The sequence below is a fragment of the Thermothielavioides terrestris genome, chromosome 1 (genome assembly GCF_000226115.1).
Source record: "Thermothielavioides terrestris NRRL 8126 chromosome 1, complete sequence".
NCBI lineage: Eukaryota > Fungi > Ascomycota > Sordariomycetes > Sordariales > Chaetomiaceae > Thermothielavioides > Thermothielavioides terrestris.
In genome coordinates, this window is record NC_016457.1 from 1,399,156 (window position 1) to 1,425,466 (window position 26,311).

Sequence of the window (26,311 nt, forward strand, 5' to 3'; positions counted from 1 at the left end):
TGGGAGTTGGTCTCTGAAGGCCGAATACACAATTTCAACGGGAACGGTGGCCGGGGTCGGAAAAGGCTGAGACTTGCCTCGCGTCTCCTGTGATGGGATTCGTGGTGTTCGCCACAGCTCCGCCGCCAGATAACATAACGTGTTGTCGTCGTGTCGTTGACGTGCAACCAGTCGCCGTCACGGGCCTGTTGCTTGGCGCTGTCTTGTGCTCGCAGCCCATGGGCCCCCGCCGCCTTGCTGGTTGCCTTGCTGGGCTGATGCTTTCACTGCTACCTATCGCGGGGTTTCGACATTCCGTCAGCCGAATGAGCGGCCCCTCACTGATGCCGCTCTGCTAACTTTCACTCCATGCTGAGGCTTGTTCTCCCTTACCGCCAAGTGAGCGAACGTTACCTCGTGCCCGTGTGCTAGTGTATGACGGGGCGGCTCCCCTCGCCGGCCACCTCCGGCTCTCAATCCGCCCCCTCCCCCCAGCTGCCGTCTCCCTGCTGCCCGCCTGTGCCTGTGGTCACGAGTGTCACTTGAGCCAGGCTCACCTCAAGCGCAGAGGCAAGTGCTTTCGGCCCCGCGCTCTGCCCCTCCACCCACCTATGGTTAAAAACCAAGACTCCGCTTGATTTCCGCGTCCCTGCGAGCGCCGGCCAGTTCACACCCCTCAAATTCTTCATCATGGCGGCCGGGATGGGCTAGGGGTTCAATTCCGCCTCGCCCGGGTTGTCTCGCCCTCTCACCTGCCTCCGTCGACCCTTGTCTCTCCCGGAAGCCTCTTGAGTGGATCGGGTCTAGGCGTTTTGTGCATACTGCGTCCAGCTGTGTTCTTCCGGCTGTCTCTGACCCGCAGCCCACCGCAGACTCGAAACCCGATCTCCCCTCCCTGCTTTTCGCGCCCAACCACTCAAAAAGCTTATAGCGGCCGTGCGTTGACCTCTTCCGAAGGAGCATCGCTTTGAAACAGACAGCTCGTCACGGAGCCTTCCCGCACTTTTGCACCCCCCTTTCAGCCATAGTTACCCGCTTCTCAGCGCGCACAGCCTCCTCTCCTCGCGGCGCCCGCATTCCAAGCCACCACTCGCACCCCTGCACGATCCGACAACACACCGCCAACCCTGCGTTTCGCTTCCTCGAGGACAGCGTTGGCACGCACACCGGAAAAATCTGTTGGCGACCACCCCAATCCAAATCGCCTCTGCTCCGGCTCTCGACCCCCCTGGGTTGTCGTGGGTGAAAGGTGACGGAGACAATTCATCACCATCACCAATGTCGTCGTAAGTCAACCAACCTTGGGAACCAGACCTTACTTGACCGCCCCCCTGTCGAGTCGGCTGTGCCGCAGGACCCCGTGTCCTCGTTCCAAAGCGGTTAAAGGTACCTGGCTGACCCGCGCGCCAATCACTTGACTCCGCGCCATACAGGAGACGAACTGTGACAATCAACAAAAAACACACCTCAATTTCGAGTTCATCGAGTTCATTCGACGACGACGAGGCCGCATCGTCCTCGCAACTTAGCCAGGAATACAGCGAATCCCTGGCTGACGACGACGACGACGAAGAAGAAGAAGAGGAGGAGGACGACGAGGATCAGTGGGGACAAGAATACGACGAGCTTGACCCCTCCGATTCCGCCTCGACGGGCCAAGCGTACAAGCGCCCGCTTCCCCGATCCCGCAGCCCAGGTCTGCTTCGTGGAAACCCGCGCCGGCACAGAATTCCCGCCGGACGCCAGTCTTATCTTCACGCCCCGTCGGCCCCGCCAATGAGCGTGGACCCTTCCGACGACTACGGTCCGACATACGGGCGCGGTTACGGCCCGCCACCCCCGCAGAACCAGGGCGCCTTCTACGGCGCGAGGCCCGGCCATCAACCCGGCGGCTACGCCCAGAGCCACGTCGGCTACATGCCGAGCCACTACAACGGCCAGATGGTTCCCTACAACGACTACCGGAATCCCTTTACCCCGATCGGTGCCAACGGCGCCAACTACTTTGGCACCGACCCGCGAGGTCATGGCCACTACGATTTGATGCCTTACCACCAAGGCGGCCCCGGCTTCTACGGCGGCGGAGGAGCGCTGGGGTACGTGGTTCCACCGCATCTGCAACACTACATGTACAGTGCCCCTCCGCCCCCGCCGACCGAAGTCGGCGCGCCTGCACCGGCAACACCCGCACCCCCGGCTCCGGAGAAGCCAAATCCAGAGGTGGAAGGACTGAAGAAGCAGCTTGCGAAGTTCCAAGAAGAAGAGAAGAAAAAGAAGGAGGCAGAAGAGCTAGCCGAGCTCAAGGTGAAAATGCAGAAAGAGGCCGAGGAGGCTCTCCAGAGACGGATGGAAGAAATGCGGAAGGCACAAGAGGAGGCCAAAAAGGAAATCGAGCGGGCAAGAATCGAGGCCGAGAGGGTGGCGCGTGAGAGGCTGGAGGCCGAGAGGAGGGCGGAGGAGGAGAGGAGGAGGATGCAGGAAGAGACCGTGAAGCGCATCGAACGCGAGACGCGCGAGAAACTGGAAGCCGAGCTCAGGGCGGCTGAGGAGAGGAAGAGGGAGCAAGAAGAGGCGATCAGGCGCATCGAGCGCGAAGCGCAGGAGAAGCTGCAGGCCGACTTGAGAGCCGCCGAGGAGCGGAAAAGGCGCGAGGAAGAAGCTGCCGCCTTGGCCGAGGCTCAAGCCAAGGCTAGGATCGAGCTGGCGATCAGGGAGGAACAGGAGAAGATTCATGCCCGGATCAAGGCCGAGGAAGAAGCGAAGGCCGCCGCCGCAGCTAAAGCAGCGGAGGAGGCGGAGCGATTGAAGAGGATCGAAGAAGAAGCCAAGAAGAGACTGGAGGCGGCCATCAAGGAGCAGGAGGAGAAGATGGCCGCCGCAGTCGAAGCCGAGCGCAAAAAGATGGAAGCTGCCCAAAAGGCCAAGGAAGAAGCCGAAGCCGAGGCGGCCAGGAAGGCAGCTGAGGAAGCCGAATGGCGGAAGAAGCTCGAGGCTGAGGCGAAGCTGAAGGCAGAGATCGAGGCGCGTGAGAAGCTTGAAGCTGAGCGCAAGGCGGCTGAGGAAGCCAAGGCGGCCGAAGAGGCGGCGAAGAAGGAGCAGGAAGCGCTGAAGAAGAGGCTCCTTGAGGAAGCCAAGGCCAAAGTCGAGGAGGCTGCGCAGAAGAAGGAGAAGCCGCCCATCAAGTTCAAGGATGCGGTCGGCCGGAAGTTCAGCTTCCCGTTCCACCTGTGCCAGACTTGGCAGGTAGGTCGATCCGCGCTCCCTCGCCGCCCCCTTGTGCTGGATCACGCTCGCTGACTGACTTGTGCTTTCGTAGGGCATGGAGGAACTCATCAAACAAGCGTTCCTGCATGTGGATGTCATTGGGCCGCATGTCCAGGAAGGCCACTACGACCTGATCGGACCTGACGGCGAGATCATCCTTCCCGCCGTCTGGGAAAAGGTCATCCAGCCCAACTGGTCCATCACAATGCACATGTGGCCCATGGATAAGGCTCCGCTCCGTGGCCAGCAGATGCACCCCAACGGAATCCAGCCGGGGGGCATCCCCCGGCCTCCCCACCCCGGCCAGGGCCAGCACCCGGCACACGGACACGCGCCGCGGCCCCACCACCCCGGCATGCCTTTCATACGCCCGTCAAGCACCAGGCCAGGAGGCGCCGGCGGCGGCGGCATGCCGATCCCCCCTCCCCCGGTGGGCGCAGGCTGGCCCGGCATGGCCGGCGGGGTTCCCGGCCCGCGCGTGCGGCCGGGGATGGAGCCGCAGATCGTGCAGGTCGAGCCGGGCAAGCCGCCCAAGAAGAGGGACAAGGGCGGCGCCCCGTCGTCGATGCTTGGATGGATGGCCGGCAGCAAGCCCAAGGCCGCCGGAAAGAAGTACGTTGGCCCTGCCCCTGCCCCTGCCCCTGTCCCCGTCCCTCCCAAGCACAAGCACCGATCCCACTACACCTCATACGTCGTCTATACTGTCCGATTGTGACAGCTGCACCTTCCCAAGTCCGTTGCATCTCCTTCGTCGAACAATGCTTCTTGTGAACTTCCGTCTGTTTTCTGGAGTCGAGGCGCTGACATTCTCAAAAGGAAGAGCAAGCACTGAGCCGAGAAAATGCGGCGAAAGACGTCCTGCGTCGATGGCGAGACTGCTCCCGACTAGGAGAAGTCAATTTCACCTGGCTTTCCGTTTGCGACGTAATCCCGATTGATCGACCCTGTCCCCCTTTCTTTTGGTCGTCCCCCTTTCCCCCTTTGCTCGTTTTCGTTGCGGCGCGTTGCTCAATTTTTTGGCTTTTTGATACCTTGTCGCCTGTTTTTGGTCCGGTGTCTTTTCATTTTCCGTTCTTGCGTTGGCCGGCTTGGATAACCCAGCTCTTTTTTTGCTGGGCTTGGTTGGTGGTGTTGTTGCTCCGCGCTATCTCTCTCTCTCTTCGCCGTCTGAACGGGGGGGGCGTAATGATGCATTGGCATACACTGGAGTATGAGGCACGAGGCACGAGGCATGAGGTACGAGGTACGAGGGATGAGGCATGAGGCATGAGCGATGGGATATGACGGTGATGATGGGTTGGAGTATCCGCCAACATGGAGAATGTGCGTGGATGGGGCGCTGCGGATGGGGGGCGGGTTGGGCGGCTTGGTGTCGGGAGGCTGTCTCCGAGATGAGAGCGTGAAGATGCGGCGGCTTTTGCGTCCTCCGACGCAAAATAGGTCGCCGCAAGGGTTGTGGGCGTGGTGGGGGGAAGCCATCTTTTGCCTTTTTTCTTGGACTTTTAGAAGAATCATTTTTCTTTTACGTTGTTGCGATGTTGCTGATGTTGTTTGAGATGCATTGCTTGGGATGTCTATGGTCTCAGTTCTTGGCTTCTATGCTCTACATGCAGATTCTCGCTTCTAGAAAAACCAAACAAAACATGAAAAATGTTATACACATGGTATGCCGCATCCGTACAGCGTTTGTACATGGTCTCTCCAGGCCGGCTTTTCTTGCCAACAACAGCAGCCGGTAGCTATCACTGCTCTCGGAATCAACCGCCTCACTCATCCGCCAGCTAGCTCATCACGCCCGCCGCGGCCCAAACAGCTCCCGAGCCCGGCCCTCGAACGCCTCCACCATCTCGCCGACCTTCTCGTCAGCCACCTGTCCCACCGCAAACCCCAGTGCCGGGTTCGCAAACCGGAACGTCACGCTGAGCGCCACCTCGGTCCAACCCTTCTCGCTCTCGCCGCCGGGGGGACCCGCGGCGGGCGTGACCGTCCACCGCGTGACGAGGCTCTCGAAGATGCCGCCTGCTCCCGTCTCCCCGTCTCTGCTGCCGCCATGACCTGCGCACGTGCCTTGAGCCCCGCGCTGCTGCTGCTGCTGCTGCTGCTGCTGTTGAGGCTGAGGCACGTCGTACCCCGCCGCGCGGAGCACGGCGGCGGGGATGCTGGTCTCGGCCGCGCCCGAGACCGCCTCGACCACCGAGGCCGGCACGCAGTACACCCGCGACGTGTAGGTCTGGGTGAACGGGCCCCAGCCGATGGTCAGGTCTGCGAGCGCGGGGTGGCGGACGGTGGTGGTGGTGGCGGCATGCGCGGGGGAAGGTGTCGGAGAGTTTGGTGGTGGTGGTGGTGGTGATGGTGTTGGTTGTGGTGGTGTAGTCCAGCGTGTCACGCGGGAGTGGGTGCAGTGCGGCAGGAAGCGGGAGTAGGAGTCGATGTCGGCGATGAGGGTGTAAATTTGGGAGGGCGCATAAGGGAGCAGGCGGCGCGCGCGGAGGGTTTTGGGGGGCGGCGGGTGCGATGGGTTGGGGATGAAGCTTGGAAGTGCTGAGAGCAGCCAGGAAGAGCCGGAGGAGAGCGAGGTGGTGGTCGTGAGTGAGCGGGCGGCGGGCGGCGGGCCGGTGAGGTGCTGCGTTGTTTGCGATGGAGTGCGCGAGAGTGGTATTGTCGGTGCGAGGCGCTCGAGGTGGACACGGGTCCTGAGCAGGCGCCAGTGCGCCAATCGCATCGGTGTCGGACGGTGTGATGCCATCCTCAGATATTGGGAGAAGAACGGCGCGGTAGCGGTAGGACGGCGGCTTCGGTTCGGTCTTCGGTCTTTGCGACGGGATGCGCGGTGTCAGTCAGCGCCGAGGGAGGTGTCCTGGGTTCAATGACCGTCGAAACGAGGTCATGGTGCCAAATCATGCGTTTTCACACCACTTGCGGTGTTATTGAGGTTCCATTGCTGCTGTGCGAGGGGCCAGTCCGTTATGTCTGCGGTTTGCGACCGTCGATCGCAAGATCTGACGAACGGTAAGTTCGTCTTTCAGACAAGATCTGCCGAGGCTGGACCAAGCCCACCAGACGATATTGCAGCCCTGCCCCGAAAAGGCATTGAAGTACGTTACACAGTATACAGTGGTGGAGGCTTGTTACACAGTGCATTACCCGAGGGCGAATGGAAAATGGAAGTGGGGATTCTCCGTAATTCTCGTTGCCCCTCAGTTCTGGAACAGAGGGGCACGGAAGAACAGTAGAACAGAGGGGCACAGAGCTCTGGGGGACAAATGTGACGTCGAGTACCCTGCGTCCCGGATCCCTTGACTGGGTGCGTCATGGGTCATGGTCGGCTTCTGTCGAAGTACGGTACTGTGTACGTGCCCAATAGTGAGTACACAATGCTAGGTACCTTGTGTAGTACAGAGCCAGCGCTGCTTCGGTTCGCGGCTCAAGTAGGGCTACTTTCTCTCCGGTTCTGAGATGCGCCTAGCTCTTGACGCCCTTTCGCTCGGCGTGTGTGCCCGAATGCGTCTTGTCGCCGACCTTTTTCAAGACTCGAGCTTTCAGTTCGCCTGCATGGCTTCACCTTCGCCGTTGGAAAGCGCCGCCCCATCCCTGTGTTCGCGGCGAGACGCCCTCTGCCGCTGCATCGCAGAGGGAAGAACATGGAGCTCCAAACCGGCTCCCAGGCAAGATCACCCAGCACCATGACGCTCAGCTTCCCCATCATCTTCCTTCTCTCCACCAATCTCGGGTCGGAGGAGCTCCAGCGCCTGGAGGAGCAGATACCCACGCTCACGTACGATATCAACGAAGCCGAAATCGTGCTGGGAAAGGTGTTTCGCAAGGAGCGCGCCCTGTTCGAGCTCAGGAAACACAAGCTCGCCACCGAGGAAGTCGACCCGCTAGAGCGCTCTGCTCCTGCATCCCCGAATCCGAAACGGGCCAAGCTGATGACGCCTGCGCCGGCAAGCTCCGACATCGACTCGGATACGGCCTCCGAAGGCGAGATTCAGCGACGCCTAGCAGGGCCTTCTCCCGCCGAGCCGACTGTCAGGGTGGTGAAGCTTGCCTGGTTCACCGACTCGGTCAAGACAGGGGTAGTGCTCCCGACAGATGACTACCTCGTCTACGAAGGCCGCAAGGTTCCCCCCACAGCGCCCGCGAAGGCGCCGCAGCCTCGGCCTGCTGAGAAGGTGGCAGAAGTCATGAAGCGCGCCCTTGCGGATGCAAGCTCTTCACCAAGGAGTCCGCAACCAAGACCGTCCCACGGGAGGCGGGGCGAGACCTACGCCAGCCACCCCGTCAGGCCTTTGCTCAGGCAGACTACTTCAGAGCACGACATGGACACGCAGTTGCCGCCGATACCAGACTATCTTCATACTCCGTATTCGTGCCAACGCCCTACCCCTGTTCATCCGCCAAACGAGGCCTTCATGGCGGAGCTCGATAAGATCAAGACAGCCAGGACCTTGACTGGAGATAAGATAGGGGTAAGGGCCTACTCAAGTGCCATCGCCACCATTGCCGCCTATCCGTATACCATTCAGACGGCACAAGGTAAGCCTCGATCGTGTGTGCATGCAAGAACCACTGCTGAAGCGGCTTCACAGAAGTCGCTAGACTACCCGGCTGTGGCAGCAAAATTGCCCGCCTGTTCCAAGAGTTCAAGGACACGGGCCAGATCAGGGAGGCAAGGGAGGACGAAACGGACCCCAAGCTCGCCGTGCTGAAGCTGTTCTACGGCATCTGGGGCGTCGCCGAGACGACGGCGCGCGACTTCTACAACCGAGGCTGGCGCGACCTCGACGACATCGTCGAGTACGGCTGGGATTCCCTCACCAGGGTGCAGCAGATCGGCGTCAAATACTACGACGAATTCCAGACCAAGATCCCGCGCGCCGAGGTCGAGGCCATCGCCAACACCATCCTCGAGCACGCCAACAGGATCCGGCAGGGCTTCCAGATGGTCATCGTGGGCGGCTACCGGCGGGGCAAGCTGGAGAGCGGCGACGTGGACGTGGTGCTGAGCCACCCGGACGAGGCGGCGACGCACAACTTTGTCGAGCGCATCGTCGTCAGCCTCGAGCGCGGCCGCTACATCACGCACACACTCTCCCTCAGCACGGCCAATTCGGAGCGCGGCCAGGCGCCCGTCAGCTGGAAGGGCGACAACAGGAAGGCCGGCACGGGCTTCGACACGCTCGACAAGGCGCTGGTCGTGTGGCAGGACCCCGTCTGGACGACGGGCGAGGCCCGGAACCCCAACCCGCACCGCCGGGTCGACATCATCATCAGCCCGTGGAAGACGGCCGGCTGCGCCGTGCTGGGGTGGACGAGCGGCACGACGTTCCAGCGGGATCTGAGGCGGTACTGCAAGAAGGAGCTCTCGCTCAAGTTCGACAGCAGCGGGGTGCGCAGCCGGAAGGACGGGTCGTGGGTGGATCTGGAGAGCGGGCCGGACGGCAAGCCGGCGCCGGACATGCTGACGGCGGAGCGGCGCGTGTTTGCCGGGCTGGGCCTGCAGTGGAGACCGCCGGAAGAACGGTGTACGGGGTAACTAACTCGTGCACACTATGTCGGCAAATAAGTAAGCTTAAAATGCTCCTTGGAAACCAATGGAGGAGGGGTATTTTCCTTCGTTCTTTACCTAAGGTAGCTGTCTCTGTTGCCCATTCCTGATCCATCCTTCGATGGTGTCATCGTAGGCCACATAGCGTGCTGCCTGATGGTTGGCTGGCCGGTAATAGTGCAAGAAAATGCCCCCAGCCGGTTTGCGGCGCACCCAATAAGGTTCTGGTGTCACAACCTGGAAACGCGGGAATCAAGGAACGTTCGGGAGCAGCCGAGCCCCAATGCCGCACGTTACGGCAGTACTGTGTATTGTAATGTTGACGTCAACCGCGTGCGAGCACGGAGTACGAAAGGTACTGTCCTGTACCTCGCTTTCAGACCCCATCAACCTCAAAACTCGCAACATCACCGCCAGCCTCACCACGACGACGATAATTCATTTGTCAGACTCGGACCAGAATGAAGAGCGAAAGGAAAAAAAGCTTTGACCGATCGGCAATCGGGGCACAATTCCCCGGCGCGGACACTTTTTCGACGCCGTCGGGCGATTTGGATTCCGTTTACCGCGATCCCATTGGCCGCCGAAGTCCACATCCGGCTTCGAAACAAATGTAGCGGGGACTACTCCGTACACTAAAGCTACCTCCCTAGGAAGGAGCCACATGGTGGCTCCAGGATGCCGGGAGTCGGTTACGTACACCAGTGTGTACCTTCCGTAGTGGAAGGCAAGAGAAGACCGTGGCACGATCTGGCGTCCGCTATTTGAACCTTGCCGACTCTTCACGCCGAGGACTGGCACTTTCCTTCCCTCTGTTGAACCAGAGCCATTGTCCTCAGACAGTAGACAGAGCACAGCATCAAGGCCATCTCAGGGCCTCCAGCTTCAAGCCTCCAGCCTGATCGCGGTCAAACAAAACAAGCTAGAACCGGGAAGACACCAGACACCCCCCAAAATGGCCATCACCATCCCCGACGAATACGGGTATGGCTCCGCCCACCATTATTCCTCCTCGTCGTGTGTGTGCCCTGCGCTAACACAGCCAGCACAGCTACGTCCTCCTCGCCGCCAGCTCGACCTTCATTGTCAGCTTCTTCCATAGCGGCCTGACCTCCCGCAAGCGCAGGGCGGCCGGCATCAAGTACCCCATCACCTACGCGTCGCCGGAGCAGGCAGAGAAGGACCCCAAGGCATTTGCCTTCAACTGCGGTATGCTATGCCCACCCGTCCCCCCTCGCCTTTCCTTCCTATGCCATATACCATTCCCCCCTCCTCTGGTTGAATTGGGTTCAACAGACAGAAGAAGGAGTTAGTGAGCCAGGAAAAGAAAGACAGTGATGTCACTAACTGATCTCCCACCCACAGCCCAGCGCGCCCACGCCAACTTCATGGAGAACCACACCTCGGCACTCGCCGCCATGCTCATCTCGGGCCTGAAGTACCCCGTCTACGCCGCCGGCCTGGGCGCCGTCTGGTCCGTCAGCCGCGTGTTTTACGCCCTGGGCTATGTGAACAGGGGCCCGCAGGGGCGGGAGGCGTACGTTGCGACCTTGCTTTTTCCTTTGATCGTGTTTTACTCTTCCCCTCCCCCCCTCCTCCTATGTGCCTCTGTTTTTTTGCGGTTGGTTTTGGCTGACACTTGGTGAATAGTGGCGCCGCGGTTGGGGCGCTGGCTAACCTGACGCTCGTGGGCATGGCGGTGTATACTGGCCTGGGGGCTGCGCTGAAGTGGTGAGGAGAGGGTATGTGAATGAGAGAGTGAGGTGTGGTGGCGTTTGGGAAGGAGATGTGAGGGTTAATAAAAGCTAATTGTCACCGTTACCTTTTCTCCGTTTCTCTGCTGCTAAGATTGTCTGTATATTACTGAGCTGGTTTGCGTGCGAAGGACTGATGGCATGCGGGCACGAGCCGCACTTCTCATAAGACGCTGGCAATTGATGAGCTGCCCCGGCTTCCAGAGTCTTCTTTTCCCTTGAAAAGCAAAGACTCAAGTGTTCCGTTTCGTTTTGGAATGACAAACTCGAGTTGAACATTGAACGTTCACCCGTGGTTGTCTACAGCATGCGCCGACACTTGGGGGGGTTGTCATGCTGCGAGCAAGGAAACAAACAGCCCAGAAACGAGAGATATTCAATTCAGGTACGCCGTAGTTAGCACGCAAGATCAAGCAGAATGCACTGCACAAACCTCCTTGCGCACACTTCGGAGAGCGGCCGCAGAGAACGAACGGAAGCAGGTTAGCTTTTCCGAACCAACTGGAGTCAGTGGCATGGCAGCTGGACCCTGCAGGAATCAAGCCCGCCAAGCCCGCCAAGCAAGTTGTGTGGGTCCGTTGCCCAGCCACAATGCACGCGCCACAACGTTGAACAGGTTGGTGCGACAGGGGCCTCGACCTGGAACTTGTCCTTTTCAGTGAGGGGACAGCAATCTGGCCGCCGAGCTTGTGGGCAGCGAAAGCGGCGCACCATCGTCGCCTTGGTTCACCGCGATTCGGAGCAGCCATCTTGAGCTTCTGAGGCGGGCTTTCCCGGCGAAGCTGCAGCTGCACTTGATTGATCCCCCATTTCTAAGGTTATCGGCAAAACAGCAACTTCGTAGTTGTCCCGGCGCAGCGCGACTCGAACATAAAGCTCCCGCAAGGTGCGCCCCTCACCGTCGAGCCTCGACAGTGCCTCAACGCTGATGACAGCTTGCATATAGCACACGTCTTGTCCACGCCAGCCGCCGTGAGGCCATCCCATTCTGCACCGAGCCGCCACCCGGGAAACTACAGTCCGGCCGATAATCATGGACTACGACGCTCTCAAGGAGCAATGGGGCGAGGTCGAGGACCGCGACGGCGTCCGCCTGAGCTGGAACGTCTTCCCAAGCACCCGCATGGTTAGTCCGCTGGTCCATCGCAACAATTTGTTCGAGCAAAAGCTGATTCACTCCTAGGAAGCGTCGAGATTGGTCGTCCCCATTGGTGCCCTCTACACCCCGCTCAAGGAGAAGCCCGACACGCCCCTGCTGCAGTTCGAGCCCGTCACCTGCAAGCAGCCATGCCGCTCGGTCCTGAACCCCTTCTGGTATGCAATGCTGCCCCCCCTCGTAAGGGCTTCCCCCACCGAGACGATGCCGCTCACACCCCACCAGCCAGGTCGACGTGCGCGCCCGCCTCTGGATCTGCCCCTTCTGTCTGTCGAGGAACCCGCTTCCGCCGCATTACAAGGATATCACCGCCAATGCCATCCCCCCCGAGCTGCATCCGTCCAATACGACCATTGAGTACAGGCTCTCACGGCCGGCGCCGAGTCCTCCCATCTTTCTTTATGTCGTGGACACGTGCCAAGAGGAGGACAGCTTGGCCGCCCTCAAGGAGTCTCTGATTATGAGTCTCAGCCTCCTGCCCGAGCACGCCCTGGTTGGCCTGATCACCTACGGAACCATGGCCCAGGTGCACGAGATCGGCTACACCGAGTGCGCCAAGTCGTACGTCTTCCGCGGCAGCAAGGAGTACAGCGCCAAGCAGGTTCAGGAAATGCTCGGCTTGGTGCAGCCTGTCCTTCGCCCGGGGATGCCTCCTCACCAGGCCGGCCGGCCCATGATGGGTCCCGCCGCTCGGTTCCTGCTCCCGGTTGCGCAGGCCGAGTTCCAGCTGACCAAAGCACTGGAGCAGCTGCAGAAGGACCCTTGGCCGGTTACCAGCGATCGCAGGAACCTCCGCTGCACCGGTGTTGCCCTCTCGGTCGCCGTCGGCTTGCTCGAGACGTCATTCCAGAATGCCGGTGGGCGGATCATGCTCTTTGCCGGTGGCCCCGCGACCGAGGGCCCTGGCATGGTGGTCGGCCCCGAGCTGAGGGAGCCTATTCGGTCCCATCATGACATTGACCGTGATAATGTCAAGTACTACAAGAAGGCACTTAAGGTACGAGTCGGAATCTTGCAGAAGAGCGCGAGTGAGTAAGGGAAACGAAGGCTGATATCGGACAGTTCTATGACAATCTCGCCAAGAGAGCCGCTCACAATGGCCACACCGTCGACATCTTTGCTGGCTGTCTCGACCAAGTCGGTCTCCTGGAGATGAAGGGGCTCTGCAACTCCACCGGCGGCCACATGATCTTAACGGACAGCTTTACTTCGTCCATGTTCAAGCAGTCATTCATCCGCATATTCGAGAAGGACGCAGACGACAACCTCCTGATGGGCTTCAATGCCGTTCTCGAGGTTCTGACGACCAAGGAGCTCAAAGTAACCGGTCTCATCGGCCATGCTGTCTCGCTGAACAAGAAGTCGACATCGGTGGGCGAGACGGAGTGCGGTATCGGCAACACGTGCTCCTGGAAGATGTGCGGCATTGATCCCAAGGCCAGCTATGGCATTTATTTTGAGATCGCCCAGGGCGGCCCGTCACAGCACCCGCAAAGCCAGAAGGGCATGATACAGTTCCTGACGTACTACCAACACTCGTCAGGCCAGTTCCACCTCCGCGTCACCACGATTGCCCGGAACCTAAGCGGTCCGGCCGGCGATCCTGCGATTGCGCAGTCGTTCGACCAAGAGGCCGCCGCCGTGCTGATGTCCAGAATCGCCGTCTTCAAGGCCGAGGTTGACGACGGACCCGACGTGCTTCGCTGGGTAGACAGGATGCTCATCAGACTGTGCTCGAGGTTCGCTGACTACCGCAAGGACGACCCATCGTCCTTCCGCCTGGAAAAGAACTTCACCTTGTACCCGCAGTTCATGTTCCACCTGCGGAGGAGCCAGTTCCTGCAGGTATTCAACAACTCGCCGGACGAGACGGCCTTCTATAGGCATGTCCTCAACCACGAGGACGTCAGCAACTCGCTCATCATGATCCAGCCCACCCTGGACTCGTACACGTTCGATCAGGAAGGTGGAGTTCCAGTGCTCCTGGATTCCACGTCCATCCAGGCGACCCACATTCTCCTCCTCGACACTTTCTTCCACATCCTCATCTTCCACGGCGAGACGATTGCCGAGTGGAGGAAGGCGGGCTATCAGGACCAAGAGGGCTACGAGAACTTTGCAGCTCTCCTAGAGCAGCCGAAGGAGGATGCTCGGGTAAGCTTCCTCCCCCCCCACCGTTCTTCCCCATCCCTCCTGGCACCCTGCCGTCCCACTAACCGGCCGTATCTAGGAACTCATCATGGATCGTTTCCCTCTTCCCCGCTTCATTGTCTGTGACCATGGCGGCTCCCAGGCGCGTTTCCTCCTGTCCAAGCTCAACCCGTCGACCACACACACCTCGGGCGCCGGAGCGTACGGCGGCGTGGGCGCGCAGAGCGCGCAGACCATCTTCACGGACGACGTGTCCCTGCAAACATTCATGGAGCATCTGATGAAGTTGGCTGTTAGCGGCACGAACTAGACGGTCCGGGATGCGGGTTATGTGCCAACCGCTGGGACCGGGCAGGTCACCAAATGGGGGGTGGGGGGTTGGTTGAGTTGGGCGATGGGAACCGGTGCTCCGTGTCTGGCCCAGGCCATATTTAGAGAGAAGGCTCTGTGTGATTGTCTAGCGTCAGTTTTATATGCCAACTGGTATTCCCAAGAGTTACGACTGCTTCCGTAAGGTACTGTACGTGGGCCGGCAGCTGCCTGTAGCCTATGCTTTGGGCGCGTTGCTGAGCCAAGCGTCCGCCGATGTCCGATCAGTCTTTCTTTGAGCTGATGGAAGGTGCGGTGGAGTAAGGCCGGACAGTGGATTTATCGAGGTCATTGGAAGGCATCCGTCTACCATTTCAAGAAGGACCATTGCTAGGTACCTACCAGGTAATCAGCCCGGACTTCCAGGGCATAACACGGCCCTCCTCCTTCCTGGCCGTAACATGACCTGCTCCTTCCCAGGGGAGGAGCCCTTTTATAAACCGTCCAGCCGAGCGTCGAGCTTCGAACATCTGAACATGGGAAGGGCTACCACTTGGCCAACTCCTTGGACAGCCACTTAGACAACCACTTGGACAACCACTTGGACAACCACTTGGACAACCACTTGGACAACCACTTGGACAACCACTTGGACAACCACTTGGACAACCACTTGGACAACCACTTAGCAACCCCTTTGACAACAACCAGGCTTCTTTTCGATCTGGTGTTGAAGTCCAGGACAACAACACGCAACCACACTCTGTTGTGGGCGGCGGGCAGCGGAATATGACCCACCTCTCCTCTCTCCCAAGTGTCTCCTCAACGGAGGCCGGTTACTGTCTTGGAGATCGCGACATTAGTTTAGAATCAACAATCTCTCCATGACTATCGTGGCTTCGGGAATGCTTGTGATGCAACTTGTTTGGCTTCGATGTCACCGGTGGAACTGCAATCGGCGCTGCCAAGCGCATTTGCTCAACTGGGCTGAGCTTTCGGCGGGGCCCCGCTGTGGCTGGAACCGTTTCTCTCCATTCAAAGTGTGGCTGCCGCCGCTGCTGCCCCGCTCATGCCGAAAAAAACCAGCCACAACTCCCCAAAATCTTAGGGCAGCCAGGTAAAACCCACAACACCGATTTTTTGATTTCGTCGTCTTGATCTCGGCACGGCTGCACCCCTTCCCAGCAACACCAACCGAGTCCGTCCTTCTCGCAACCAGCCGTCACCATGCGTAAGTCGCGGTCGTGAATTGATCTTGGCTGACCCGCCAAAATCGCTAATGGACGTTGTGTGCAGCTCCCAAGTTCGACCCCAACGAGATTAAGATCATGTAAGGACCTACCTTTCACGATGCGGGCGCTCACGTCGCGAACGAGCTCTCCCCCAGAACGACCGGAGGAACGATCGGAAAACTGACGACGATTTGTGCGCAGCCACCTCCGGGCGACCGGTGGTGAGGTGGGTGCCTCTTCGGCCCTTGCCCCCAAGATCGGCCCTCTCGGTCTGTCGCCGAAGAAGGTCGGTGAAGATATCGCGAAGGCGACTGGCGACTGGGTATGAGATATTCACCCCCCAACCCCGCTCGTGCTTTTACGCGCGTGCAGCAAGGAAGACCGGAGTTCTGACGGGAGGCGCTCCCTTCTTTTTCCTCGCGCCATGGTACATACAGAAGGGTCTCCGCGTGACGGTCAAGCTCACGATCCAAAACCGCCAAGCCCAAGTGTCGGTCGTGCCGACGGCGTCATCACTCATCATCCGGGCGCTCAAGGAGCCCCCTCGCGACCGGAAGAAGGAGAAGAACATCAAGCACAACAAGTCGGTTTCCCTGGACGAGATCATCGAGATTGCGAGGACGATGAGGTTCAAGTCCTTCTCCAAGACCCTGAAGGGGGGCGTCAAGGAGATTCTGGGCACCGCCTTCAGCATCGGCTGCCAGGTGGATGGCAAGAGCCCGAAGGCGATCAGCGATGCGATTGAGGCGGGCGAAATTGACAGTACGTTTTCATTCACTCATCGCCTCGGAGGTTTTGGTTGCTGGGGTGCTCGAACGAGTGGTTTCGCTGACTCGGTCACAGTTCCTGAGGAGTAAAAACTCTTCGTCAATGAAGGTCGGTTTGGGAAATTCTTGGCATGTGATTAGGCGTTCAGGGCTTGCTTTACACCAGGCTTGCCAGACAACGGCAAAAATGCAAATCAAAAGAACGATTTTCATGGCCGAGTATGGCTGTCCTTGCCAGAGCTCGAGTCGTGCTGGGAAAGAGAGGGCCGACTGTGCTGCTTGCCCTTGGACGACTTCATATCCGGCGTCCCCCGACACCCCGCCCAGATGGAACTCAAAAACCGAGTTGCTCCCCCCTGGCTGTTCACTCCGGAATAGACCGCTCTTCCATGGTCGTTTCGGCTCTTTGTGCTCAGGAAGATCGAGGTATTTTGACGTCCTATTACTCACCATGGCTTTCGTGGGCACTCTGTGCTGTGGAAGTCGAGGTCCATCTTTCAGGTCGACATCTGTTTTCTTCCCGCCAATCCTCCGGCTGCTGTGCGACAGACATGCCATGGTTTTACAGTTTTGGATCTCGCGAGCTGGCAAATCAAAGCCCTTTCCGTGGCACGAATGATTCTTCAGTGAGTATAAGCGTTTTCCGACGCCATGCATGGTCCGGCGGCCTCAGCGGATCGATCTGTGTTTCCCCGGGTCTTCCAGCGGCGATCTTGCTCGCCTGGCTACACTTGTCGTGTCTGATCCCAACCAAGCCTTGGAAATATACAGGAGGAAGGCTGGCTGGGCAAGTTGAGCTTTTGGCGGATCCCCTCCGTCCTTGAATGTCGCGCGCGTATTCCGTATACGATAAGAGATATTCTGTTCCGATGTGGAGGGCCTGCAGGCCCTTGCAGAGTGTGTAATCTGTGAATTGGTTTGGGCTGGGTGCTGATGGGTTTCTCGTCGCACTCTGCTTGTACACTGGTGTACGACACACCACCGGGCGGGTCAGTGTGTCTCGGGTCGCATTCCGCGGCGCAGCCGTGGAGGGCCGACATGGCTCCGCTTACTGCGTACTTCACGCAGTGTTTGTTCTCTTTTTATCCTCTCAACGGAGTCGTATGTCGCACTCTTGTTGGTTTTTTTTCCTGCCGAGGCTGCCGGGCATTTGCCATGTCCGCCTGGTCCCCGGCGGCGCATGACATGAAACGGCTGGGCGCGGTAGTTGAACGTCGGCGCATCGTACACTATAATTATGTATAGTAGTACATACATACACGTACATTCGGATGTTGGAGTTGTCGAGAAAGGTCCCGGCGCGTGTGAGCTTGCCAGCGGAGTGGAGAAGGCGACCGTTGGTTCCAATGGTGATGGGCAACATTCCCGCTTGGGCCTTGCTTTTGCTTGCTCGTCAAGCTCTGTGTGCAATCCATTCTTGGAACGTTTGGCGCAACGTGGAGCGGCAAGGACGGGTTTGCTTGACCGTCCGTGTATGGGCCGGGGGTTGTTGGGGGTTTGAGATCGGCGTCTAACTCTATCACTTGGCTGCTTGGCACGCCACGCCATAACCACACCGTACGCAGTGTACGGAGTAGTCCGGGGTTCTCTCTGTCAGACGGGTGCTGATCTCCTGCCGAGATGGATGGATGGATATGGATGAGTGGATGTTGATGAATCCGCCAGAGCCGGCGTGCTGCAGAAGGCAGAGGGAATCTTCAGGTTTTGCCCGTCCATACACTGGATTTGATCAGCAAGATCTGTGTTCGACATCTGCCCTGGAGACTGAATCTCTTGGCTGCCGCCCGCTTGTTGGGCGGTAGACGTTAAAGAGGTCCCGCCAAGACTAATTTCGGCCAATTGTCGGCAATGTTTTTACACCGTCAGTACATCGCCAAGATCGCCAAGGTGTTTACGCTATCGCCAAGGGTTAGTTCGCCGGGGGTACGGGGGACGGCGCTAGCCCCCTGCTAGTTAGGATTTAGGTTAAGGTTAGGATTCGGGTTATAGTTAGGGTGCGGGTTATCTTCGTTTTCTTTTTTTTTCGATTTGGTTGAGGTATTGTAAAGTTGTTGTTGCGAGTCTTCGTGGTTTTACATTGTTGATGTTGCTCTAAGTTGTGGCGATCCCGCTCACCCTTGGCGAATTGTAATTACTTGTAAGCGGCAACCTCCGAAATTAGTCTTGGCGGGACCTCTTTAACCACGACCTGTTGGGCTGCGGCGCTGCAACCGTTTTCGTCCCCACACTCCATTCCCTTCCCGCAGCAGGGGTGTTTTGGGGCATTTCATTTGGATGCAAATAGAGAAAAGTGAAATCAGCGAGCCGAGAACGGGCACAGTTGAGGTTGGTTGTGGTTGTGAGCCCTCTGGAAAACACTAGAACAGTACCTGTGGATCCCCTTGGTTCGATTTTCTTTCGCTTCGAATACACGTACCATCTTCATGTGATCATCAAGGAACAGACCCTCGGAAGCAGAGGCGGCTCGGGAAGCGAAATGCAAGGGAGGGCCAGGAATGTGGTTGGGACGGGGCAGCGGGGCAGGCGGGCTGGGGACGGCCACCAAACTCGTGCCGGGCAGCCGTCTGGTCGGCCAGGGCGGCGTGCTTGTGCGAGCGTGGATGTGTGCCGGCCCTACCAGGCCCCCTTCCCCAAGAAAAGTGATTGCTCGCTTGTTTCCTTGCCAGGTTCGACATGCCTGGCTGACTGCGCTGGCTGCATCGCCCGCTTGTCATGCACGGGGTGTGCCAGCCAGGCGAGTGGCGGCGGCCAACGGGCGTGCTGATCGGGCGATTCGCAGGGCGACTGGTCAGGCTAAGCTAACTAGTGGATGTACAGTACTCTGGTGGGAGGACAGGGCGAGCAGTGCATAAGGTACTCGTTTCCTGATCAAGCTGGAGGAGCGGGTTGAAACAAAGCCGGATGGCCTGCGGTGATCTTCCCAAAGCAACAAACATAGAGATTTCCTGCTTGCCGGCATGGGAGTGAAATTCGAAAGACCAAATGGAGGGGCCACCAGCGAAGCAGAGAACATTCGACTGAGGGCGCACAAGACCGCCGTGTGTCGATCGATTGCCTGGGACTGGAGTGCTGCATGTCTGAGCGTCTGACCGTGACCGATGTTCCAGCAACAAAATAGAGGACCTTCCTGGGCCACACACAACGGCGATTGGCAACCAACCTCCATAGGGCCGAGTCGTCGGAATAGTTGGCTAGTTGGTTAATGTTCGCTGCCTCCTCAAGTCACACAGCTGGCGTGGCCGCGCAACAGAATGACTGCATGACCAGATGGCCCTCTTAAACGGGATGTGCATGGCACGGTTGAAGCAGGTTTATACCGACATTAGTGTAATGAAAGGAAGCGTACCCTGGGCCGCACCCCCGGTCCTGGAGGGTGACATGGACAGTGCCCAGCACACTCGAACTGGGCCACCGCCGCGGGTGACGAGAGAAGCCGGACTCTGATTGTTCGGCCGGTAGCCAGGTGGTGCTGCAGGTGCTGCAGGCCCCGGGGTGTTGCGACAGGGGCCCCCCACCACGGCCGTGGGTACGGTGTGCCGGGTGTGCAAGGCGGCGTCCCGTATAAGACAGGCAAGTTGGTGCCTGCCTTGCAGGTGGGCAGTTGGAGCCCGGGCAAGCCCGCAGCCTGTCGTGCACCACCTGGCTTCTAACAATCATTAACGTTAACGTTACCTATTCCACTTTTGAACCTCTTAGACCGACTGGCCCGCCAACCATTCAGATCTGCATATCCGGGGACCGGAAAGGCAAAAAGATTGCGGTGCATGGAAGAGAAAGAGACCTTTCCCCAGAGCATCATCAGTTCCGACAATTATCGGTCGAGGATCCCATCCATTGCACCTGCCAACAGCAAGCACTTTCTCAGGTTCCCCGCCCAAGGTGATGCCCCTCCTTCCTTACGACTCGCCACCTCTGGTCCTCCTGCCTTAGCTCGATCTTTCCCCAAACATCTCCACATCGGTTCCCGATCTGCGATCAACGACACCATCCGACAACGAACCCTGCAGGAAACAGGACAGAACAAAGACGGCGACGGAGCCCGACACGGGCCGTGAGAGGTGGAGCCGAGGTGTTGTCGTGGCTACTGGCGACAAGGCGCAGGTTTGATGCCAGCCTCTGACAACAAGCTCTGGCAGCTTGACAATTGCGCCGACCACGAATCACGGACTTGCGAATTGGCACGCGCATTGCATGGTTACAGCGTTGGACGGTACTGACCAAGTCCTCCACCGCGACCGGTCTCATGTACCTGCGCAGTCGGATGGATATGGAAGACTGGTACGTCGATGGCTGAATGCTCGATGCGTCCTTCAACACAGCGCTCTCCGCCGCCCGACGACAATCATGCTCTGACCGCCACGGGGCAGTCCATGATGAGTCCAACCTGATCACCTCACAGAAGAAGGTGGCAATCCGCTCACTGCCGCTCATTATTCTGATGTTCGATTTGCCGTTTCCGACGTTCTCCGACACGATTCTTCGGCTTTCTTCAGCAACTTGCCTGACGAAGACGTATTCAACGATCCGTTGAGCATCTCACAATGTTGCCCCTCGTACAGATGCACCAGATGGTGCAGCCACCAGTCGACTTTCTGAGCCACCGCCAGGTCCAGCTCAGGCCGGACTATGCGCCGCATCACAATGGTTCCCACCTTGCACAGCCATCACCACGCCTCCATGGCACCGACTCAACTCCGCGAGCCTTCGCCATCCGCAGCGCCCAGCACGTCCCGGCTCTGCACCGCATCACAACCAACTTCACCCGGTTGCACGCGCACGACCAGGCTGAGCATTCTTTGCGGCGGAAGACCCCCAATGGAACCATCGACAATGGATACGACGGGGCATTGGCTCATCTGGCTTCAGGCCCCCCACCGCTGAAGCACATGATTGTACCAGCTTCGTCCCAGATCTTTCCAACCGCAATGGTGCACAGACCGGCGAACCCATCGGTTGATGCTATGTTCCAACAACCCCAGGTCGGCCCTTGGCCGTACTCGGGAACTGCCCCACCGGCCCAGTTTGATGCTGGGATGGAGGCTTTGAACGGCTCTACCGGGACACCACAAGGATGGGGAATGGGGTCCCCCAATGGTGCGTTGGGTCCGGCGCCCGGAGACGGTGCGGTCTTCCCACAGCCCATGCCCCAAGGGAACTATCCTGCAACCCCCTTACAACCTCTCCTCGGGCCAGAGTATCAGCAGCCCTTGTCGCAAACGATCTACAGTCCAGGTGGTTACCAGCAGCCGGCAGCGTGGAGAGATGGTGGTCTCGGCTCTCGGACATTCATCCCGCTTGCAAACAATTACACGCCGCAGAATTCGGTAGACTGCGCGTTTATGTCACCGCAGTCCACGATTCATCACGGCCTGGCCAATGCCCCTGGGCTGGGGCAGCCACATCCTTTCAGCTTGCCGCTGCCCAGCCACCCGCTTGATGATGGCTTCGCTCGTTACGGTCAGAACCACTTGGCCCAGCGCGCCGCACATCCTGCGCATGGCTCTGTGCCAATGATGCCTATGGCCGGTTATCTTGCCAAGGCCGCTGCCAAGGGGGGAGCAGGTTCTGCAGCTCGCTTCAGGGAATGGGCACTGCAGAGTGCTCACAAGGCTTACAACGACCTGCTACTCTATCTCACGAGCGCCAAAAAGGCAAATCATGTCCGCAGCACCTCCGGGTCCAAGACATCATCCAAGATGGTCGTGTACCCCAAGCCTTCGATCACAGGCTCGGGCAGTGAGAACGCAATGCGATCGTTGTCTGGATCAGTCGAGCCAACGGCTAGTCATGCGCACATGATGGCACAAAAAGAGGCAGCAGCTCGAGCGTTCGCCTGTGGCCTCCCCCAACAACCATATCAAGAACTGGGCTCGCCTGTCCTCAACGCTAAGACATCGTTGGATATGTTGTCTACTCTGTGCGAACAAAGCGGTTGGAAATGGGTCGAGGGAATGCTCCTGGGGGGTTGCCTTCATTATGGCCTGGAGCGGTATGAGGAGGCGCTGGAATGGTTCAGGCGTATCATGACTCTGGATGAAAGGTGAGTGGTAGCTGCCATCCTCTACCCCCGTTCATTGGTGACATGATGACAATGCTGACGGCTGGCCAGCCACGTGGAAGCGATCTCCAACATAGCCGCGACGCTATATTGCCTGAATAGGCACGAGGAGGCAGAGCAACACTGGGTGCGAGCAATTAAGCTTCGCCCTAGCTATCTGGAAGCTGTGGAGCACCTGGTGAGCTTCCTGTGCTCGGTGCACAGGAGCGCGGCGGCTGTGAATGCCATCGAGTTCGTCCAGGGCTCTCTGAAGATCCGAGATGAATCGGGCGTGCCGCGAGATCCTGCCAGTGAGACGGCCAGCGACGCTGATTCTTCATCGACGACTACACTTGCCGACTCGAATCCCGACTCGTATGTGCTGGACTCGGAAGCCAGCGACAGTCCCGACCGGCGATTTGCTTCCATGGTGGAGAACAGCAAGGCCCCTGGATTTGGCTCCAGCGGCTACCGCATCCCGGGGAGCGAGAATGGCCGCATGATGCTACTTATTCACGCCAAAGGGAATATACTGTACTCGCTCAAGGACATCGACCGCGCCGCGGAGGCCTTTGAAGAGGTGGTGCTGATCGGTGCTGGGAGGCAATTCCGAGGGATCCGCTCCCTCATTCAGAGAATACAAACTGTCCTAGCACCGAGGGACCCCATGTCCGGACGGCATCCGGGCTCCCCTCGCGAGAGTCTGTCCGCGCCCTTGCTGCTGACCCCAGATAAAGCGAAGCTAACTGCTCAATTTGTCTTCGCCCCTACCGGCGGCCAACTACCCGGGCTCCAGCATGTGTCCGAAGGCGCTCACAAAAAGTCCGTGGTGGCGACGACAAGCAACTCGCTCCTCTCCCTGGCAAAGATATATCAGGATGCCATGTCGGGCGGCGGGGTGAGCTCGGGTCTCGCCCGCCAGCCCGCTGGGGTGGGAGACATTCTGTCCCTCTATTATCTCTCCCTGTCGCTCCAGGAGAGCCCTTCGACGGCCAACAATGTGGGGATCCTCCTCGCCGGCGTCCAGCAAACCTCGCCTGCACCGTCTCTGTCTGTCTCCGACTTGGGCCAGGCGGCAAGCATTCCGGGAATCGTCCCCGGCAGTGGGCTGGCGCTCGCGCTGGCCTACTACCGATACGGCCTGACGTTAGATCCCAAGCATGTACACCTCCACACCAACCTGGGCAGTCTTCTCAAGGACATTGGCCAACTAGACATGGCCATCTCGATGTACGAGCAAGCAGTGGCGTGTGATGGCACCTTCGACATCGCCTTGACGAACCTCGCCAATGCGGTCAAGGACAGAGGCCGGATCAGCGACGCTATCAAATACTACCAAAGGGCCGTGGCTGCGAATCCTGACTTTGCCGAGGCAGTTTGTGGCCTCTCAACTGCTCTCAACTCGGTCTGCGACTGGAGAGGCCGCGGCGGCGTATTGCTTGCCGGCGGCAAGTATGATCGGTGGCACGTGGACGATAAGGGCATGCTTCAGGACGTCAAAAGTCGGGGCCAGGGCAGCGGGCTGATGCAGCGCGTCGTTGACATTGTCCGCCGCCAGCTGAAGGAGTCCGCGTCTTGGGGCCGGGGGCTTCTGCAGGAGCAGTCAATCTTGCAACTGGCGGCGCAGCTCAGAGATGCCGGTGCTCGCAGCTCGGACCGTTTTCTCGACCTGGAGGCCGAACTTCGAAAATGGGCCGGAAGGCCAGGGGAGGGATACCGAATCCTGCGCCTCATTGAGCGAGCGACGCTCGCCGCCATGCGTCGCTGGTACCAGGAAAAGCATATCATGGGCGTCCGGTCACCGGGCCCATACCGCCGGCCAAAGCCTCCAGCGAGTCTCACGATACCGTCGGCGCCGACCGTGCTACCCTTCCACACCTTCACCTACCCCCTGCCAGCCAAGGACGTCCGGATGATCTCCCAGAGGAACGCGCTGAGGATATCGTTCTCAACCCTCCGGTCTCCGTGGATCCCGGCCACTGTGTATGAGCCTCCGGCTCCGCCGAGCCCCCATCTTAATGTGGGCTACGTCTCCTCCGACTTCAATAACCATCCCCTGGCGCACCTGTAAGTATATGAATCATCCCAACCTGCCACTAAGTCAGTGTCTAATCCACCCCAGGATGCAATCTGTTTTCGGCATGCACGACCCGAAACGTGTGAAGGCCTTTTGCTACGCGACGACAGTTAGCGATAGATCCGTTCACCGCCAGCAGATCGAGCGCGAGGCGCCTGTGTTCCGCGATGTGAGCGCTTGGTCTTCCGACAGGCTTGTTGACCAGATCGTCAAAGACAACATCCACATCTTGGTCAACCTCAACGGCTACACCCGCGGAGCTCGCAACGAGATCTTCGCCGCGCGGCCGGCTCCGATACAGATGTCGTTCATGGGCTTTGCTGGCACACTGGGTGCCGAGTGGTGCGACTACTTGCTGGCTGACGCCACCGCCATCCCGCCGTCAACGCTCCGGCCCCACCGCATCAACCTGACCCTAGGGGACGTCTTCCGCGACGAGGAGGATGCTGACGCCGAGGATTGGATCTATTCGGAGAACATAATCTTCTGCCGCGACACGTTTTTCTGCTGCGACCATAAACAGTCGGCGGACGGGCACAACGAGAAGGGAATGACGTGGGAGGAGGATCAGAGGAGACGCTGGAAAATGCGCAAGGAGTTGTTCCCCAACCTTCCAGACGACGCCATCATCCTCGGCAACTTCAACCAGCTGTACAAGGTATTTGCTATGTTGCCCCAACTTCCTTTTTTCTTCCTGCCCTCATTAACGCCTTCCAGATCGACCCGACCACATTCCGCACGTGGTTGCGCATCCTCGCCGCCGCGCCGAAAGCCTACCTCTGGCTCCTCCGCTTCCCCGAGCTCGGTGAGACGCACCTGCGCCGGACCGCGCGTGACTGGAGCGGCGAGGGGGTCGCCCGCCGCATCATCTTTACCGATGTCGCGCCGAAGCAGCAGCACATCTCGCGCGCCCGTGTCTGCGACCTGTTCCTCGACACGCCCGAGTGCAACGCCCACACCACGGCCGCCGACATTCTCTGGTCCAGCACGCCGCTGCTGACGCTGCCCCGGTACGAGTACAAGATGTGCTCGCGCATGGCGGCGTCCATCCTGAAGGGGGCGCTGCCCAAGGGCGAGGAGGGCGAGCAGGCCGCGAGAGAGCTGATCGCGAGGGACGAGAAGGAGTACGAGGAGTTTGCAATCAGGTTGGCGAACGGACTATCGTACCGCCCTCGTGTGCTACCCGCCTCTGCTGGTGCTGGTGCTGGTGCTGGTGTTGGGAGCGGGGGAAATGCCGCTGGAGAGGTGTATGGCGAGGGGGTTGGCAGGCTGGCCGAGTTGCGGCGGCTGCTGTTTGAGAGCAAGTGGACTTGTGCGCTGTTCGATACCAGGCGCTGGGTCAGGGATCTAGAGGAGGCGTATGACATTGCGTGGGACAGATGGGTGAAAGGTGAAGGTGGGGATATATACCTCTGAGAGGGATATCATTGATTCTGTTTTCTGGCGGTTTTTGCTATCTGCGGGCGTCAACTATACCATGACTCCGTCCGGGATGGCACGGAGCGGGTGGGAAAATGGGCTGACCGGTCTTGGGTCGGAAAGGGTTTATTTGGGCTGGCATGCTCAACCGGGGTTCCCGTGGGTTAGGTCCCCGTGGGCGGGCGCATGGAGGTTTTAGACTTTGCAACAGCGTTGCTGTATTGGGATTTGGGGGCATAGGCGCGTCAAATTCTCTGATGTCCAACATCATCATGTCATGTAGGCAGGCGTTCTTGTGTGTATAAACTACGGAGCCTCCTGAGCCGAGCGCGAGCTACGGTCCGGGCTACATTCCGATTTTCTCGTCGTTTCTACTGAGTTTGATGGCCCAACTTTGCCTTTGTCTCTGCCCTAGCCACCAACACCCAGGCGGCTTACAGTTTAGTTGGTTGTCTTTCATCCGGTGTTGTGGCAACCAGCCTCGTCTCCTCCTTTTCTCCCACCCAGTACACAATGGTGTTGGATGCCGGGCATGCTATGCTTGTTCGAGGTCCGAGGGAATGTTGCTTTCCCTTATCTTATGGACTGCGCGGTTACCGTATGACGCCTGCAGGCAGA

General features: G+C 59.1%; 8 protein-coding genes across 8 annotated transcripts; 7 read left to right on the forward strand and 1 right to left on the reverse strand.

The window, feature by feature from the left end:
* Nucleotides 1–2,880: 2,880 nt before the first annotated feature.
* On the forward strand, nucleotides 2,881–3,433 carry THITE_2042902 (uncharacterized protein; the record flags this gene model as incomplete). The annotated part of the gene is made up of 2 exons (XM_003648819.1): nucleotides 2,881–3,222; nucleotides 3,296–3,433. Coding segments are annotated over 2 exons (480 nt in total), but the record flags the coding sequence as incomplete, so codon positions are not given.
* Nucleotides 3,434–3,471: 38 nt separating this feature from the next.
* Nucleotides 3,472–4,904, forward strand: THITE_2169213 (uncharacterized protein). The gene is made up of 2 exons (XM_003648820.1): nucleotides 3,472–3,855; nucleotides 4,060–4,904. Exons 1-2 carry the CDS (start codon nucleotides 3,653–3,655, stop codon nucleotides 4,073–4,075), a joined length of 219 nt encoding a protein of 72 aa, XP_003648868.1. The 5' UTR covers nucleotides 3,472–3,652; the 3' UTR covers nucleotides 4,076–4,904.
* Nucleotides 4,896–6,099, reverse strand: THITE_2106801 (uncharacterized protein). Its single transcript, XM_003648821.1, has one exon. It carries the CDS (start codon nucleotides 5,963–5,965, stop codon nucleotides 5,033–5,035), a length of 933 nt encoding a protein of 310 aa, XP_003648869.1. The 5' UTR covers nucleotides 5,966–6,099; the 3' UTR covers nucleotides 4,896–5,032.
* A 322-nt stretch (nucleotides 6,100–6,421) lies between these two features.
* On the forward strand, nucleotides 6,422–9,010 carry THITE_2106802 (uncharacterized protein). Its single transcript, XM_003648822.1, has 2 exons — nucleotides 6,422–7,779; nucleotides 7,833–9,010. The coding sequence occupies exons 1-2, from the start codon at nucleotides 6,885–6,887 to the stop codon at nucleotides 8,777–8,779; spliced, it is 1,842 nt and encodes a 613-aa protein (XP_003648870.1). The 5' UTR covers nucleotides 6,422–6,884; the 3' UTR covers nucleotides 8,780–9,010.
* A 592-nt stretch (nucleotides 9,011–9,602) lies between these two features.
* THITE_2106804 (uncharacterized protein) lies at nucleotides 9,603–10,652 on the forward strand. Its single transcript, XM_003648823.1, has 4 exons — nucleotides 9,603–9,775; nucleotides 9,843–10,000; nucleotides 10,157–10,328; nucleotides 10,442–10,652. The coding sequence occupies exons 1-4, from the start codon at nucleotides 9,747–9,749 to the stop codon at nucleotides 10,524–10,526; spliced, it is 444 nt and encodes a 147-aa protein (XP_003648871.1). The 5' UTR covers nucleotides 9,603–9,746; the 3' UTR covers nucleotides 10,527–10,652.
* Nucleotides 10,653–11,406: 754 nt separating this feature from the next.
* THITE_2106808 (uncharacterized protein) lies at nucleotides 11,407–14,244 on the forward strand. The gene is made up of 6 exons (XM_003648824.1): nucleotides 11,407–11,431; nucleotides 11,492–11,671; nucleotides 11,729–11,859; nucleotides 11,927–12,698; nucleotides 12,764–13,855; nucleotides 13,932–14,244. Exons 2-6 carry the CDS (start codon nucleotides 11,579–11,581, stop codon nucleotides 14,160–14,162), a joined length of 2,319 nt encoding a protein of 772 aa, XP_003648872.1. The 5' UTR covers nucleotides 11,407–11,431; nucleotides 11,492–11,578; the 3' UTR covers nucleotides 14,163–14,244.
* A 999-nt stretch (nucleotides 14,245–15,243) lies between these two features.
* Nucleotides 15,244–16,984, forward strand: THITE_2106815 (60S ribosomal protein L12). The gene is made up of 5 exons (XM_003648825.1): nucleotides 15,244–15,392; nucleotides 15,458–15,491; nucleotides 15,595–15,715; nucleotides 15,831–16,155; nucleotides 16,237–16,984. The coding sequence occupies exons 1-5, from the start codon at nucleotides 15,389–15,391 to the stop codon at nucleotides 16,248–16,250; spliced, it is 498 nt and encodes a 165-aa protein (XP_003648873.1). The 5' UTR covers nucleotides 15,244–15,388; the 3' UTR covers nucleotides 16,251–16,984.
* A 3,414-nt stretch (nucleotides 16,985–20,398) lies between these two features.
* THITE_2106817 (glycosyltransferase family 41 protein) lies at nucleotides 20,399–25,883 on the forward strand. The gene is made up of 5 exons (XM_003648826.1): nucleotides 20,399–20,438; nucleotides 20,560–22,200; nucleotides 22,270–24,264; nucleotides 24,320–24,932; nucleotides 24,992–25,883. The coding sequence occupies exons 2-5, from the start codon at nucleotides 20,702–20,704 to the stop codon at nucleotides 25,688–25,690; spliced, it is 4,806 nt and encodes a 1,601-aa protein (XP_003648874.1). The 5' UTR covers nucleotides 20,399–20,438; nucleotides 20,560–20,701; the 3' UTR covers nucleotides 25,691–25,883.
* Nucleotides 25,884–26,311: the final 428 nt, after the last annotated feature.